This window comes from Phycodurus eques, chromosome 13 (assembly GCF_024500275.1).
Source record: "Phycodurus eques isolate BA_2022a chromosome 13, UOR_Pequ_1.1, whole genome shotgun sequence".
Taxonomy (NCBI): domain Eukaryota; kingdom Metazoa; phylum Chordata; class Actinopteri; order Syngnathiformes; family Syngnathidae; genus Phycodurus; species Phycodurus eques.
The window spans coordinates 21164188-21178471 of record NC_084537.1 but is presented as its reverse complement, the minus strand read 5'-3'; the positions used below and the strand labels follow the sequence as shown (position 1 = coordinate 21178471).

Sequence of the window (14284 nt, the reverse complement as noted above, 5' to 3'; positions counted from 1 at the left end):
GCATGCTTACCTGGGTCTTTAGCGTGCGCTCTGTGTTGAGGACCTTCTCATAGTTGGCCTTGATTGAATTTGTAATCTCTTCCTTCTGAGCAGCATACTCTGAAAGTAAAGAAGGTGGTACGTGTATACATATTTGGAATTTGTCAGTATAGAACATTCGCGCCATTCGTGTTTTATAGCATAATAAATTAATACTGTTCAAATGGTTACAGTTGAACTTGTCTCTCATTTCTTGGAGAATTTATTGTTAGCAATTTGCAGTTTAATATTAAATGTCATAAAATCAGTTCCTGTTAACACAAAAGATAAGCACTTTTATGTTTTGCATTTTGTTCCCTTACTGTACCAAACGTGAACCAAAACGTGACCTTAAAACCAAGGTATGTAGTTACAAGCCTACTAACAGGTTATCTGCAGGTTTAAACCAAATTACTTTAAAAAGGACACTTTGTTTAAAATTTAAGCCTTTCATTTTCTATATGATGCCACTACAAGTGCAGTAAAAATATACTGTTCATGGTTTTGATATTTTATATAAAACAGCTATGAAACTAAAGATTATCTACACTAAAATTAAAAATTGAGTCATTGTTTGTTCTTGTCAAATGGATGTGTACAGTTGTACAACAATGTGTGATTTTAAAGAGTGGATTGAAGGATTAAATATAATTAAGGAAAATTAAAGCCTTACATTTGAAAACTCTAATTTAACGGGGACATATAGAAAATTTACTTTTTAATTGCTGGGATAAAGAGTTGAGTCGCCGGAGTGTCTACCCACACGAAGTGTGAAATTAAACAACAATATAAATAAATGTACATGGTTAAAGTAGCCAGCGGTGGTTTTGCACATGCGCCATTCATTTGAGGTCTGGACATGAGAGGCCTGCTTTGGAGCTCAGAGATTCCAGAAGTCTCCAATAACACCACAAAAAGGCACTAGAATTGTTGTTAATCGCTTAAGAAAAAAAGAGAAAGTCACTTGAGGGTAATGATGCACCGAAATGAAAATCCTAGGCCAAAACCGAAAACCGAGAGTGAGGACTCGAAGGCCAAAAACCGAAACTGCGGAATAAATTATTATGTCAATTATTAGAAAAATTGCATTTATGGCTATAACTGTGTACTGACCTCACGAAAACCACAATTTGTTTCTACTGTTTCTTGTTAAACTTTATCAAACCAAATGAAATCCACGCTGCCAAACTTTACGATCCTTTCTTGTCAACCATGTCATCCGTTGAGGCTTGGGCTGTCTCCCGTCGATTCTTCCGGGGGAACACTTTTTTTCCTAGCGCTCTCCCACAGCTGCAGCAGTAGGTTACAAATATTAGCATCTGTGGCGTGCGGCTGCTAATGTGCTGTGTGTGGCAAACCAAACTTGGCATGGTTCTATTGAACGCCACGTTTGGTTCAGCAACTCACATGATTATTGGTCAGAACATGGAAAGACCGTCGTAGCCACTAATAGCAAGACTGAGATGCCCACGGAGCACACCACCTCAATGGTGGACCCTCCGAGCTTGATCCAGAGAAGTGCACGCTGGCCGCAGTTTTCGCTTGGATCATTATATTATTTCTCCACCTTTTTGTTTCGTATGAAAACCGAAAATGCACTTTTGAGCAAATTCCGGCCGAAGATTTTCGGTGGCTTGAATAGTCGGTGCATCACTACTTAGGGATGTTTCAAAAGTCACCAAGTTGGCACAGAACTTCCGCCCAAAACGGTGTGATTTGAACCAGAGTGTTACAAGTGGATGGTAAGTGTACTGTAGTTCATTATCTGTTGTGAATTTTGACTGAATAATGTCAGAGAGATTTATTTAAGACACATTGGAACTGTTTCAAATTGTGCAAAAAATTATAACATATCTTCTTTAAGACTTAAGGACATGCAGTTTAAAAAATAGAATAAAAGTACCTTCCTCCTGAGTGCGAATCCTCTCGCTCAACTCTGCCTTCTCTTTGGCGAGACTCTCCACATCTTTGGTCAGAGTTTTATAGGACTCCTCAAGCTGCAGAGAAATGAAATTATAAATAACATTTCCTGCAAAAGACAATGTAAAATAATATTTGGTTTTGATTACTTGTGCAATAGTGGCCTCCTTATCCACGAGCTCCTGCTTGTGCCTGGTAACAGTCTTCTTGTGTTCTTGGCTGAGCTCAAAGTACTGCTCCTCCTGCAGCGCCCGCGCCAGCTGCTCCGACTCCGCCTTTGTCACAGTCAGATCCAGCTGGGCAGACAGGGACTCCCTTTGTGTGGGAAAGAAGCAATTAAATGTTATTATGAGGTATTTACGCACGACAGAGGTAGTGACGACAGGGTATGGCGACGCGCTCTTACCTTTCACTACACAGCTCCTGCACCTTTTTATGAGCTTCTTGTACCTGCCTGTTCCTTTCTTCTATTTCCTCTTTGAGCTCTTTGACCTGAGTTTTGTAAAGCGTCTGGCGGGAAAGACAAAAATAAGTTTAGTCTGCATACTGTCTCCAGTGCCAGGAGGTCAGAGGGATATGATATTCACAGAAAAATACTGTTCAGCCTCGAGCTGGTCCTGAAGTTCCCTCATCTGTCCTTCATTGCCTCTGTATTGCCTGGTAAACACATCAAACAAATCATTTTTACCCACTTGTCCCCCATCGGAAGAAGAGCAAAGAAGCAAAATATGGCTGTCATCACAGGCAGCTAAGGGATTAGCATTGAATAAATGGCACTCAGATTAACGTCTAATCCCAGTAAACACTGTCGCAGATCAGCTTTGGCGCAGTTGCTGCACTATAAACCGGAATAATAGCACTTATTTGGAAATAGCAGCTTGACCTGCAACGAGCATTACAGCAAGGGCACCAATATGAGAAAATAGGAATAGCAAATAAACTACAACATAGTCCATTGTGGCACCACAGTTGACATGTCGTTAGCATCACAATTCTAGGATTGGCATCTCTGCTCTGGCCCTCCAAAGTGGAGTTCTCCTCGTGCTTGCGTTGGCTTTCTCCAGCTTCCCCACACATTCCAAACACCAAAACAAACAATTCAGCGATGACTCTGAATTGTTCATAGGTGTGAATGTGAGTGTAAAGGCTTGTTTGTCTATATGTTCCCCGCAAATGGCTGGCGACCAGTCAAGGGTCTATCCCCATCTTTCACGCTAAATCAGCTAAAAGAGGGTCCAGCCAATCCTAATGTGAACAAGCTAGATGAATGCCGCATTATTACCTCCACCAAGGCATTCTATGCTATAGTGTGGCTTCAGGAGGACTCACTTTGTCAGCTGCGCCAGTTGAAACTCAAGTGAGCGTTTACTCTCCAGCGCCGTATTAATCTCCTGCTTGAGTTGCTTCTCCGAACACCGGAGCCGATCCACCTCCTGCATTCGGCTCTTCAGCTCGTTCTGTGCCAGTACGCGTTTGCTCGACTCCTGCTCCACATGTATCCTCAGATTTTTCACCTGAAGCACCAAGAAGGTATGTGACTTTTAAAAAGGATGTTGTGACTCATTGAAAACGTGTCTGTGCGGAAAGCATTCAACTCACGTCATCCTCCAGCCTTTCCTTCTGCTTCATCAGCTGCTCCATCTTCTGCACCGACTGCTTGAGGTCAAATTCTAGCATGGAGCACTGCTTCTCAACCTCCACCACTCGGCTTTCCGCTCGCATCCTCGCACCGTTCTCCTCCGACATCTTCACCTGAACAGCTGTGGTGGAAGCACATTTACATGATTACAAAAACAGACGGATGGTAGAGTACATCCTCTATAGTGGGGTAAACACATACCAATATTTGGGCCTATTTTGAACTTTTTTCTCTCTCTCTCTTCCGATCAAAGTTAACAAATGATGTTGGATGTCTCTAAAAGATTATCCTGAGCATCTATCCTGAGGTATGGGATGTTAAGAGTGAGTTTTCCTCCCCAATCTGCACTGAAAACAGTCGCAGTGACAATCGTAAATGTTAAGACAGTAATATTTACACAAATCCTTGTGTGTGTGGTCAACACCGAGTTGGGCCAAGGCACAGACTCTGTTATTGTACCATGAAACGGAATGATATCCAATTATAAAGCGACCTGAATCGCGTGCTGCTGACGGACACAATTACAGGAGCAACGGGTTAAGTGATTGTATAACGTGTCTCACAAGTAATTTATCACAACAAAAATGACGAGGAGAGTTTTCAACCATAATTCCAGACAAGCTAACTAAGCCTAGCTTTAATTTCTTCTTCCACTCCTTAGTTGTTGGTCATCTCGTCTACACCACACAATAGTCATCCATCGCTATATTGCGATTCACTTGCTGTGGATTCAGTGCATTGTGGATTTATTTTTTGTAGTGTATTGCAGTTACTTACCTGCATATCTCTGAAACAGCTTTATTAACTATTTGATTTTAATGTGGCAGTAGTGACTCATAAGTTTAATTGGGCTCTTATTCATAGCAGAATAAGAAACCCTACAGAGTCATCTCAACTCATACATTTCGTAAGTCACCAAACTGCTTGAGGAAACAAAAGAACATGACTGGATCGCCACTGTTTAAAACACAAGCAACAGTCAAAGAGTTTTTTTTTTTTTTTTAAATGAATTCACAAATACTAACCTTAGCCCAACGCATAGCTAATGCACACACTCATAACAATATTGACAGGAAATAATGCAAGTAAAGAGCAACGTTTAACTTGATTTTCTACAACTACAGTACTTTAGTTAAAAACATCACTGCAATGAATTCAGGGTTCCCATAATGCTTTTCGCTGACTACATTGCCAGGACCATCAGTGAGGAATAGCGCCAATTCATTAGGCAGGAAATTGCCTGTTCACACCATGTCCACATGGGCTGATGCTCACATCACTCAAGCAGAGCACACCCACCTTTAATAGGCATTTGCTCGTGTAGCGTGTATGGATGGTGACCTCAAGTGGACAAAAAAATACCTGGACCTCTCTAAGCTACAGTATCACACAATGGCATTGAATTACATGTAAGAAACTTACAAATTTCTATACTAATATAACAAACAAAAACAATCGCTACTTCGTAAGCACACGTTTCGATTTTTTCCTCGTCCTGTGTGGGTCTGTCATATTTTAAAAACCGGTTAAGATGTTAAAAATCAGTACGTGTGTAACCTGATAATGAGAACAGGAGGCTGCAACATACCGTTCATAGCGGCTGATTTGGCCTCCTCTATGGACTCGTATTTGTCAGTCAGTTGTGCCCGCGTCACCCGGTGCTCAGTCTGCTCCTGCTCCAGTCGCTGCTGCAGGGTCTTCAGTTTGTAGTTCAGGTCTATCTCCAGGTTGTTTTTATCCTGTGTGGGTCAAGGACACGTGACAATCAACTCGAGGAACTACAAAATCACCATAATTCCTTCCATTTTTAGCTACTGCAAATGGCTAAGTGTCCCAATACACTTAAGACAAATACATACAATACAATCTCTGTTCATAGATGCTATTGTTCACACACATTTAATATGTTAACACCTGAGCTCATTATGAACTTGGTCGCTAGCCAAAACAGCACCTACTGAGAGGGACGTAAACAGTCATATAAATTAATGTGTGGACTCTTGCGCATGTTGTGAACGAGTTCCCTGCACAGTATTAAAGATGATCTTATGTCAGGTGGAGACGGGGACCTCTTTGATGATTAACGCTCCCATATATTTGATCAATCCACAATGTTGTGTAATAATGGCCCCAATTACTCACGTAATACAAATAAACCTCTCCCTTAAATAGACACCGCACTTTTCCCTTCAGGAGAAACAAAGAAACAGACAGTAACTGTAGTCGTTTCAGCTCACAGGCACTACTGTTCACACATTGCTAACCGAATCAGCATCATCTACGGAGCTGAATTAAAGTGTGGAGTCTGGGCATTTGGCAAAACAGATCCCCTGTACAGTATTAAAGATGTTCTGTGTAGACAGCATTTTTAATGATGTTTAGCCTCACAGAATCGCTCCACATTGTGCTAATGTATGTCCATGTATATGTTCTGGGGAGCTACAGGACTTATTTTGTTTCCTATTTGCCGTACTAGCCCCCTTTTTTTGTTAAAAAAAAAAAAAAAAAAGGCTACAGCATATTGTGCTAGTGTACCTTTTCCAAGTTATTGCTTCTCTCCTGGGCCTGTTTGCGTTCACTCTCCACTTTGGAGACGCTGAGCTTCAAGTTTTTGTTGTCCTCCTGCAGCCCCAACAACCTCGCTACGAGGGAAATAAAACAAGACAAGTTACTGTGAGTTTGGAAGCATGTGCGTAGTAAGAATTGGCAGCTTCATCGGCTCACCTTGCAGCTCACGGATTTCCTCCGAATCTTGGCTGTAGTTCCTCCTTTCCGAGTCCAAGGTGCTCTGGAGCAGCAGGAGTTCCTTCTCCAGCTGGGCCTTTTCGCCGTCGGCGGCGCGGCTCCGCTCTTGCAGCTCGCGGTTCAAGCTCTCCAGCTGGCTCATGGACTTGGCCACCTCTGTGTGGTTCTTCCGCAGCCTCGCCGCCGTGTCCGACTCAGCACGCAGGAGGTCGTTGGCCTCCTCCAGCTAGGACCACAGCGAACAACAAAATTTGATAGTTTTTTTTTTTTTTTGTTTTATTATTATTATTATTTTTTTTTTTTTTTTTTAAATCGCTTGAGCACACACATTTACTTTATTTCCGCGAATAGTGCCAAGTGTACACAACTGTGTAGTTACACAACTGCAGATGGAAGGAAGCTATTATTTTTACAAACATTTTTGTATATTAAACACTACTGGTATATTACAATTTTTCTAGTTAAACTGGATTTTAATATGGGGAAATGCAGCAAAGCGACAACAAACGAGGCAGATCGGTGGGAACAAATAAGTCGCTCAGTCCCCAAAACATAAACATGGATGCACACAACATTGTGGAGCGATTATATGTCCTGAGTCTACCGCATCACTACTCGTCTTTAAAGACGCTGTCTCTACGTACAGTATTGTAAAAAATATCTTTAATACTGTGCACAGAACCCGTTTACAATCTGAGGTAAGAACTTTAATTCTTACGTGTCTTGGTAACGTGCTCGGAAGTTAACCCTTTCACATCCTTACATGAATGATAGTGTTACTGCACAACAAGCTCACTTATACTGTAATGTGCTGAAACGCCATCCTTTATTTCATCTGACTGAGAGACTTTACCTACTTCGGGGTAGCTGTTTTGGCTAGCAATAGAGTTCAGATCGGTGCAAATGTTCATGTCTCAACGATAGCGGTCTATCTATGAACTGAGGTATAACCGTAACTTTTGAAACAGGTTTTTTAAATCATCTATTGAAGTAGGGACTATTTTTTGAGGAAATATGGTATGTTCACTGAAGGATGCAGGACATTGATGGTGCGTTACCTGACTCTGCAGCTGGGCAATCTTGTCATTCGAGGCCTGCGAGTTCTGGCTGATCTTCCTCATCTCTTCAAGTTGCTCCTTCAGAGTCGAAACTACAAGGAATACGATACGTCATGGGAAATCCCAAGATTTTACCAACAGAACCACCGCTCCACAGCACTACTTTTTTTTGGGGGGGGTGGGGTCCTCACCCTCATTCTCCAAATTGCGTCGCTTCTCAGCCTCTTGGTCAGCTTTTCTTTGGTATTCAGTAAATCTGTGCTGTAGCATGATCTTGTCCTTTTCCAGCAGGGACATGCTCGCCTCTACGCTCTTCCTCAAGTTGGCCTGCAGAGACCAAACGCGTGGTTACGACGCACAGGTCTTGTTGATGAAATGCATGTGAAGAGACAAAATAGCAGGATTTAACCTCCTCGTCCAGCTCTTTTATGATCTTTTCAATTTTGGTGTTTGAGGTCCTAAGGGAGGGAGAGCAAAATTCATCATCAAATCCATCAGAAAAATTTACTTTTATTAAAATATATCACTTGAGATGAAACAGCATAAAAATATCATTATATTTATCATGACCAAAATTATCACCTCGTTAAAGAAATGTAAACAAGAAACATTGCATACATGCTCCAAAAACAATGCAAAAGGTTTTATTTTGAATACCAAAAAAACTAAATTTAGCAATCCTAGGTACTTTTTGACAGAAAATGGATTGTATCCATTTTCTATACCGCTTATCCTAACTATAATCACGGGTGAACAACAAAATTCAATCAAAAATGTTTATTTTCCATCAGACTACTACTAAAACACAAGTACAATTATATATTATTACATATTATATATTATGACATGTTGACGTCTTTAATGGGCGTGGCCTAGGGAGTGATGCCAGGAGCTGGAGTCAGTCGGGTTGGCCGTTAACCATGCGGTTAGTTCAGTGTGAGCATTTGTTTTATGCTCCTTTCGAGTGCCTTCATTTTGCATTCGTGTGTTTGACTATTTGTCCCATTTAATAAATGGCTGAAAGTGCATCAGTGAGGGAGGCTCTCCTGTTTTTTTTCCCTCCACTTCAATCGAGCGGCGCATATCTGAAGCTTGGTCGTAACATTATGAATCAAATATTATATCAATAAACCAAGTGACGGCTTGTAATTCAAAAAACATATAACTTGGGGCACTCGTAAGTCAAGGTACAAATGTACTTGTGAAACCTAGACGAGAAACATTATGATTTACCTGCATTTCTGCTCCAACTCATCCTTCAACTGCATCTCGCTGTGGAGCTGCTCCTCCAGCTGGTAGACTCTTTTCTGCAGGTTCTCCAACTAAACGGATAAATACACGTCATAGAATGTTTTACTTGGAGTACATAAGAAGTCACAAGCATATATGCGCAACTCACAAGCGTACATGCGCAACTCACATGACTTTTGTCCTCCTTTGTCGAGCTGCTACGTTTGTCGCTTGTCTTCGAGGCAGAAGTGGAGCTGCGCAAAGGACTGCAAAGCAAAAACACATTGCAGAAGGTGCTAGTGCTTGTTCTGGGTTTTTGTTCTTTTTAACTCATGTAAAGCAGGGAGCGTCTGGGAGACTTACTGCTGATTGCTGTAATAAGTGAAGCCCACGAAAGGCAGCTGGTTGCCCACGAAGGCCTTTGGTATTGGAAAAGTTTCTTCCTCACCACGGTCCTCTTCAATGTCATCAAAGTTACTGGTGTCAACATCACTGCTCAGCTCGGGCACCACTGGGGCAGCCGCTGAAGAGACAGAAGATTCAGGACTTTTTGTTGTTGTTGCTTTTTTTCTAAAATAGGCTCAGTAGGGTACCAGAAAATGTTCACAGATCATTTGGTATGGTAGAGAGGCGTACAGAGTTCCCAAATGGGATATATTTGAACATGAAGTCTAACTACCTCGTTCTCTGGTCACACATCTACTTAGTAAATTAAAAGAAATACAGTGCAGCTAAGCTTCTGGCCAGCAGAAGTCATGGCACCTTACAGCAGCAATTAAACAGCCTCTCCCAGGCTCTTGACGTGGAACCAAAGTAATAACAAATGCCATGCCAGTGTTTTTATAACATAATAGTTTTAACTGTTACTGTTGCATTTGTCTGCACCATTAATTTCTTAAAATCAAAACAATTGTAGGATGTTGTACTTCCCTATAAAGAAAAGATTTAAGAAGTTATATATTCCAATTCTTTCTTTTGATTCTTTTGAGAATCTTTAATTTATTGGAGAATGTTTTGTTTGCAGTTTCATTTTATTTTAAAAAGAATCTGTTCCACAGCACTTTTAAGTTTTTAATTTTGTTTGCTTACTGTAACCAATGTGAACTGAACAGTGACCTTCAAATCAAGATGCGTGATTTTTGGGATAATGTTATACACCAAAAGCTCAAACACAACAATTGTTTCGTTTTAATTATGTACGCTGCATGTTTTGACCTGGGTCACAAATTTTGAAAAATCCTCTCTGAAACGAAGCAAAGCCGCCAGCTAGTGGAGCCGGTCAGCCTTTCGGAAACGCTGCAGCAAAGTGCTGACATTAGCTGAGTCAAGAATTAAATATAAACCCGGTTCAGAGCAGCCTACAGCTGCGGGATTTGCCGCGGTCCTAATCTCCTCCTGCTCTGGTGTCAGTGCCCCAAGCATTAATGTTGTGTCTGCCCTTTGTTGGCCTCGACACTGTCAATGACCAGTCTTAGGACCTACCGTATGTTACATGGTAATGATGGTGCTTACTGTCTCTGATGTTCTCCCACGTCCACTGATCATTCTTGAAGAAAGGGTGCCTCTTGATCTCATCCACACCATTCCGGCCTAGGCGGACCTCCCTGTTGTTGGGAGGGGGAAGACAAGACAAAGGCTAGATTTACACAGTATGGTTCAAGTCATACAATTCAGATTTTTTTCCCCTTTCAGTGACCCAATTGGTAAACATCATGACATTGTGAATAAGCAACAAATGCATAAAATCAGATAACCAAACGTCAAAAAGGGTCCCCATCACTAAATAAACAAAAATATTTCGACAGCATGCAAGACGTGAGATTACAATCCTCATTTAAATAAATTTGAGGGAAAAGTCAGCCAACTAAACGTGATGTAATGTTTAATATTTTTATTATTTATGTATTATTGCTTTCATCCATGTTGTCAGTGCTCAGTGTTAAGGCTTGCAATTTTGGGCGTCTGCTTGGGCTTGTTGTTTAATGCATTCCGTGAACGTAAACAGCAAAATCGGATATGTGTCACTTGAAATGAACATGGAAATACACAGTCTCAGAAATGTAAATCCAGCCTAAAGCATTCCTGAGCGCCCTGTTCTTGGGTGCACCGCAGTGGTACCTGTCAGTCAGGAAGGCACAGATGAGGTTCTTGGCGTCATTGGAGATGTCGTTGTCGTCGGGGAAGGTAAGTGCGTTCTTGTGGTTCATGATTTTGCTGTAGGTGCCGACCAATGAGTCTGCATAAAACGGCGTGTCACCTGAAAAAAAATGAAGTAAATTGGTCATTTACGATAAACAGTGCATTCATATTACTAAGCGACATTATGGTATAGATCACAGTAACCCACCAACTAGCATTTCGTACAGAAACACTCCAACCGACCACCAGTCGCACTCCCGGCCATAATAGCCATCTCCTCCTTGGGATTTCAGTACCTCGGGCGAAATGTAGTCTGGCGTTCCCACCGCTGTGTCGCATCGTACCATACCATCCTAAAAGAGTAAGCGGCACATTTTTAACAACTTTTTTTTTTTTTGCCTAAATCAATTATTATTTCAGATTCAGAAGGACACTGAATTTAATACCTTGTTCATTTTCATGCAGGTTCCAAAATCTGCCAGCTTTAAGTGGCCCGCTTTGTCCAGCAACATGTTGTCAGGCTTCACATCCCTGCAAAGCAAAAGTGTATTTAAAGGGTCTACATTATGGAAAATGGGATTTTGGGTAAACATATAGTTAAGGTCTCTGGAGCGGTTGCCCACCATGTGAGTCACAAGGGTATTTGGGGGTATTCTCGGTCGGTATTGATACATATCCCCCACAAATAGCAAGGGATGACTGTACACATTTTTTGAAAAGCATAACATTTGAATGACCCTTTTTTAACTCAACTGTAGATGGTTGAGGTCTGGTTATATGTGGTCTTTATTTGTTGTTGTTTGTTATTCGAATTTAATAAAAACAAAAAGGCTTTTTATGGACAGATGCTGAAAAATGGCAAGAACCTAGGCAGACTGGACTAAATGAGAGGAGTAGCTCCCTGTCACAAACATGGACGTGCACAAGACTGTAAAGCGATCACAAGTCAGAGTTTACATAAACGTAAAATGTTGGTACATACGCTGTGCCAAGATAACGGAAGATCGTCATTAATACTAATTTACAACAAGAGCTAAGACACTCCAACTTGTATTCATACGCGTCTTGGTAGCGGCTGCCGTTTTGGGTAACAGGAGTTCAAATAGGCTTATAAGTTAACTCTTGTATGAACGATAGAATCCATGAAATGAGATAATTACGGTTACTACCGATTCTTTAATGGGAGGTGTCTACGGCAACTATTTGAGTAGCTAGAGCAGCTTTTATTGTTGATGGAAAATGAAGATGAAGAGATATCGATACCTGTGAATGAAGCCCATGGCGTGGATACCATCCAGCGCCAGCACCACTTCAGCTGTGTAAAAGCGAGCCCACTTCTCCGGAACGTCGTAATTGCTCATCAAGTTGACCAAGTCACCGCCGGGCATGTATTCCATCACCATGTAGAGGTAGCGGTCATCTTGGAATGCAAAGAAAAGCTGTGGGGTGGAAGAAAGACATATGAGAGAAGACTTATTTTAGCCATAAATAGTTGATATTTGGCAGTTGGGACCTACCTGCACCACCCAGGAGCTGTTGGCAAAAGCCATGATGTCCCTCTCCTCCCAAAAGAAAGCAGAGTCCGACCTTTTGATCATCTCAAACTTGCTCAGCAGCTTCATGGCGTAGACTTTGCACGTGGCTTTGTGCCTCACCTGGTGTAGATAGAAGGGGTGATGTTTGAAATCACTTAAAAAAAACGGACACATTGGCACAATGTCACATTATCCTTCAGTGGAACCTCCAAAATCGAACACGAAGCGTCAGAAGAGTTTTAAAAAAATTTGTTTTACTGGGCACCAAAATTCCATTTTATTATTATTAGTACTAAACTTTCACATTTTTAACCAATTCAAACCTTCGGCTAATTAAGATCATCACATTCCACTAATTTCCACTTTCCCCATAACTCCACATTTACAATAAGAGAAAAAAAAAATCAAATGGAGACATTTTAAAAATTCACCTCGAATTCATAATTTTTCAACCAATTTGAAGCACTGCAAAAATGAAAACAGATCCTAATTTTTAAAGTAATTCCACATTTTCCATAAGAACATTTCAAAATAATGGATAAATATAATTTATCACAAATTCTCAATTTCTCATTCGATTGAAATACATGTAACTTCAAAATGTTCTACATAGGAAAGAAATCCCACTTTTTAAAGAATTTCCGATTTTCCATGAGAAAAAAAATTAAATGGTGGATATTTTCTAAATTCACTTTTATTCTATAATTTACCTTTTTTCTCACACTCTAATTTCCCAAATTTCCATTAATTCAACAACTTTACAATTAAGGTTAAGCGTACAGAAATTCCGATTTGTACTTTGTGTATGGAATCGATATTTGATCAATTGTCTTGCTCATATTATACAATATGAGCAGCCAGACTCTTTCCTTTGTCGCAAAGGTTCCATTTGCTCGTTAACATCATACATTTGCTCTCACTGATGCCTTTTAGCAGTGGCATTATAGTTTTGAGGTTTTCGCCCTAAAAATGTCCAGAAAATTTCGGCTGAGTCCCAAAATGTAGCATGCAGATTCTTTGAGGTTCCACCCTGTAGAACAAGAGTGTAGACTTACCAGCTGAACCTCCCCGAATGCACCTCTCCCAATGACTTTGACCACTTCATAGTCTTCCGCTTTCATCCGCAGGTCACGAATTTTACTAATGGTATCTTTATCTGTGGGGGGGAAAAAAACAAAACAAGAATAGAATAGAATAATACTTTCACTACGTGTATCTGTACAATGTCTGTAATAGTACAATGGCTGACCTGTGAGAGGCAGCTAACTGTTAGCTTTTCTGGTAACTACATTGAGGTTGTAAACTCTTCTCCTCGCAATTTCTATTGCGGTTAATGGAAATTTGTTTCGAGCAACAGTGTGAGCTTCAGCGATTTTCCCAATTGGCTAACGTTCCGTTTCACGTCACAATCAAGGAGTCCGTGGCTTGGCCCAACTCTGTTGACCATTTGCCATCGTAAATATTACACATTTACAGTCATCGGCGCGACTGTTTTGAGAGCCACAGGAAGAGCGTTCACGATAATCTTTTTTATAGACATCCGAGAATCAGAACTTTGTTGACTTTGATTTGAAAGGTGGGGAAATGCTCAAATTTAGCCCACTTGTCGATCTGCGTGTTCTCCACTACCAAAGAATAACCGCTTTTCGGTCTGATATTAATGGGAGTTGGCATGGCAACCTATCTAAATTACACACACATAAAAGTCTGGACTATTGCATAAAAATATTTTGAATGACTCATTTCCCACCATTGATGAAATCCCAGGAGGTGTCGCAGGAATTATGTTCAGAATGTGTGACAGGAAATACATTTAACTTTACAGAATAGAGCAATCAAGTTAATGTGATCAGTGTGGAAAGAACGGGAGGGGAATTAATAGAAGACAGCCCCCAAGGCAACACAAGACACACCAGTCCATTAGTCCATATCCGTCAATAATGTGGCTACACTAACACTACACTCCGCTGCATACAAAACGGTGCTGGTGCAAAAAGAAT

General features: G+C 40.9%; 1 protein-coding gene across 4 annotated transcripts in view; it reads right to left on the bottom strand.

Moving 5' to 3' along the window:
* Nucleotides 1–14284, bottom strand: part of rock1 (Rho-associated, coiled-coil containing protein kinase 1) — a 47627-nt gene that overhangs the window by 11064 nt on the left and 22279 nt on the right. For all 4 annotated transcript variants that reach the window (XM_061694667.1, XM_061694668.1, XM_061694669.1 and 1 more), the window contains exons 3-25: nucleotides 13340–13440; nucleotides 12267–12404; nucleotides 12013–12188; nucleotides 11196–11280; nucleotides 10958–11102; nucleotides 10729–10867; nucleotides 10123–10214; nucleotides 8974–9133; nucleotides 8801–8876; nucleotides 8614–8702; nucleotides 7790–7838; nucleotides 7572–7707; nucleotides 7381–7472; nucleotides 6302–6548; nucleotides 6113–6219; nucleotides 5166–5316; nucleotides 3538–3698; nucleotides 3268–3452; nucleotides 2526–2595; nucleotides 2345–2448; nucleotides 2088–2253; nucleotides 1922–2015; nucleotides 11–99 (exon numbers count right to left, since the gene is read on the bottom strand). In XM_061694667.1, the coding sequence (XP_061550651.1) occupies nucleotides 11–99; nucleotides 1922–2015; nucleotides 2088–2253; nucleotides 2345–2448; nucleotides 2526–2595; nucleotides 3268–3452; nucleotides 3538–3698; nucleotides 5166–5316; nucleotides 6113–6219; nucleotides 6302–6548; nucleotides 7381–7472; nucleotides 7572–7707; nucleotides 7790–7838; nucleotides 8614–8702; nucleotides 8801–8876; nucleotides 8974–9133; nucleotides 10123–10214; nucleotides 10729–10867; nucleotides 10958–11102; nucleotides 11196–11280; nucleotides 12013–12188; nucleotides 12267–12404; nucleotides 13340–13440 (2852 nt within the window). The remainder of the gene's footprint in view (nucleotides 1–10; nucleotides 100–1921; nucleotides 2016–2087; nucleotides 2254–2344; nucleotides 2449–2525; nucleotides 2596–3267; nucleotides 3453–3537; nucleotides 3699–5165; nucleotides 5317–6112; nucleotides 6220–6301; nucleotides 6549–7380; nucleotides 7473–7571; nucleotides 7708–7789; nucleotides 7839–8613; nucleotides 8703–8800; nucleotides 8877–8973; nucleotides 9134–10122; nucleotides 10215–10728; nucleotides 10868–10957; nucleotides 11103–11195; nucleotides 11281–12012; nucleotides 12189–12266; nucleotides 12405–13339; nucleotides 13441–14284) is intronic.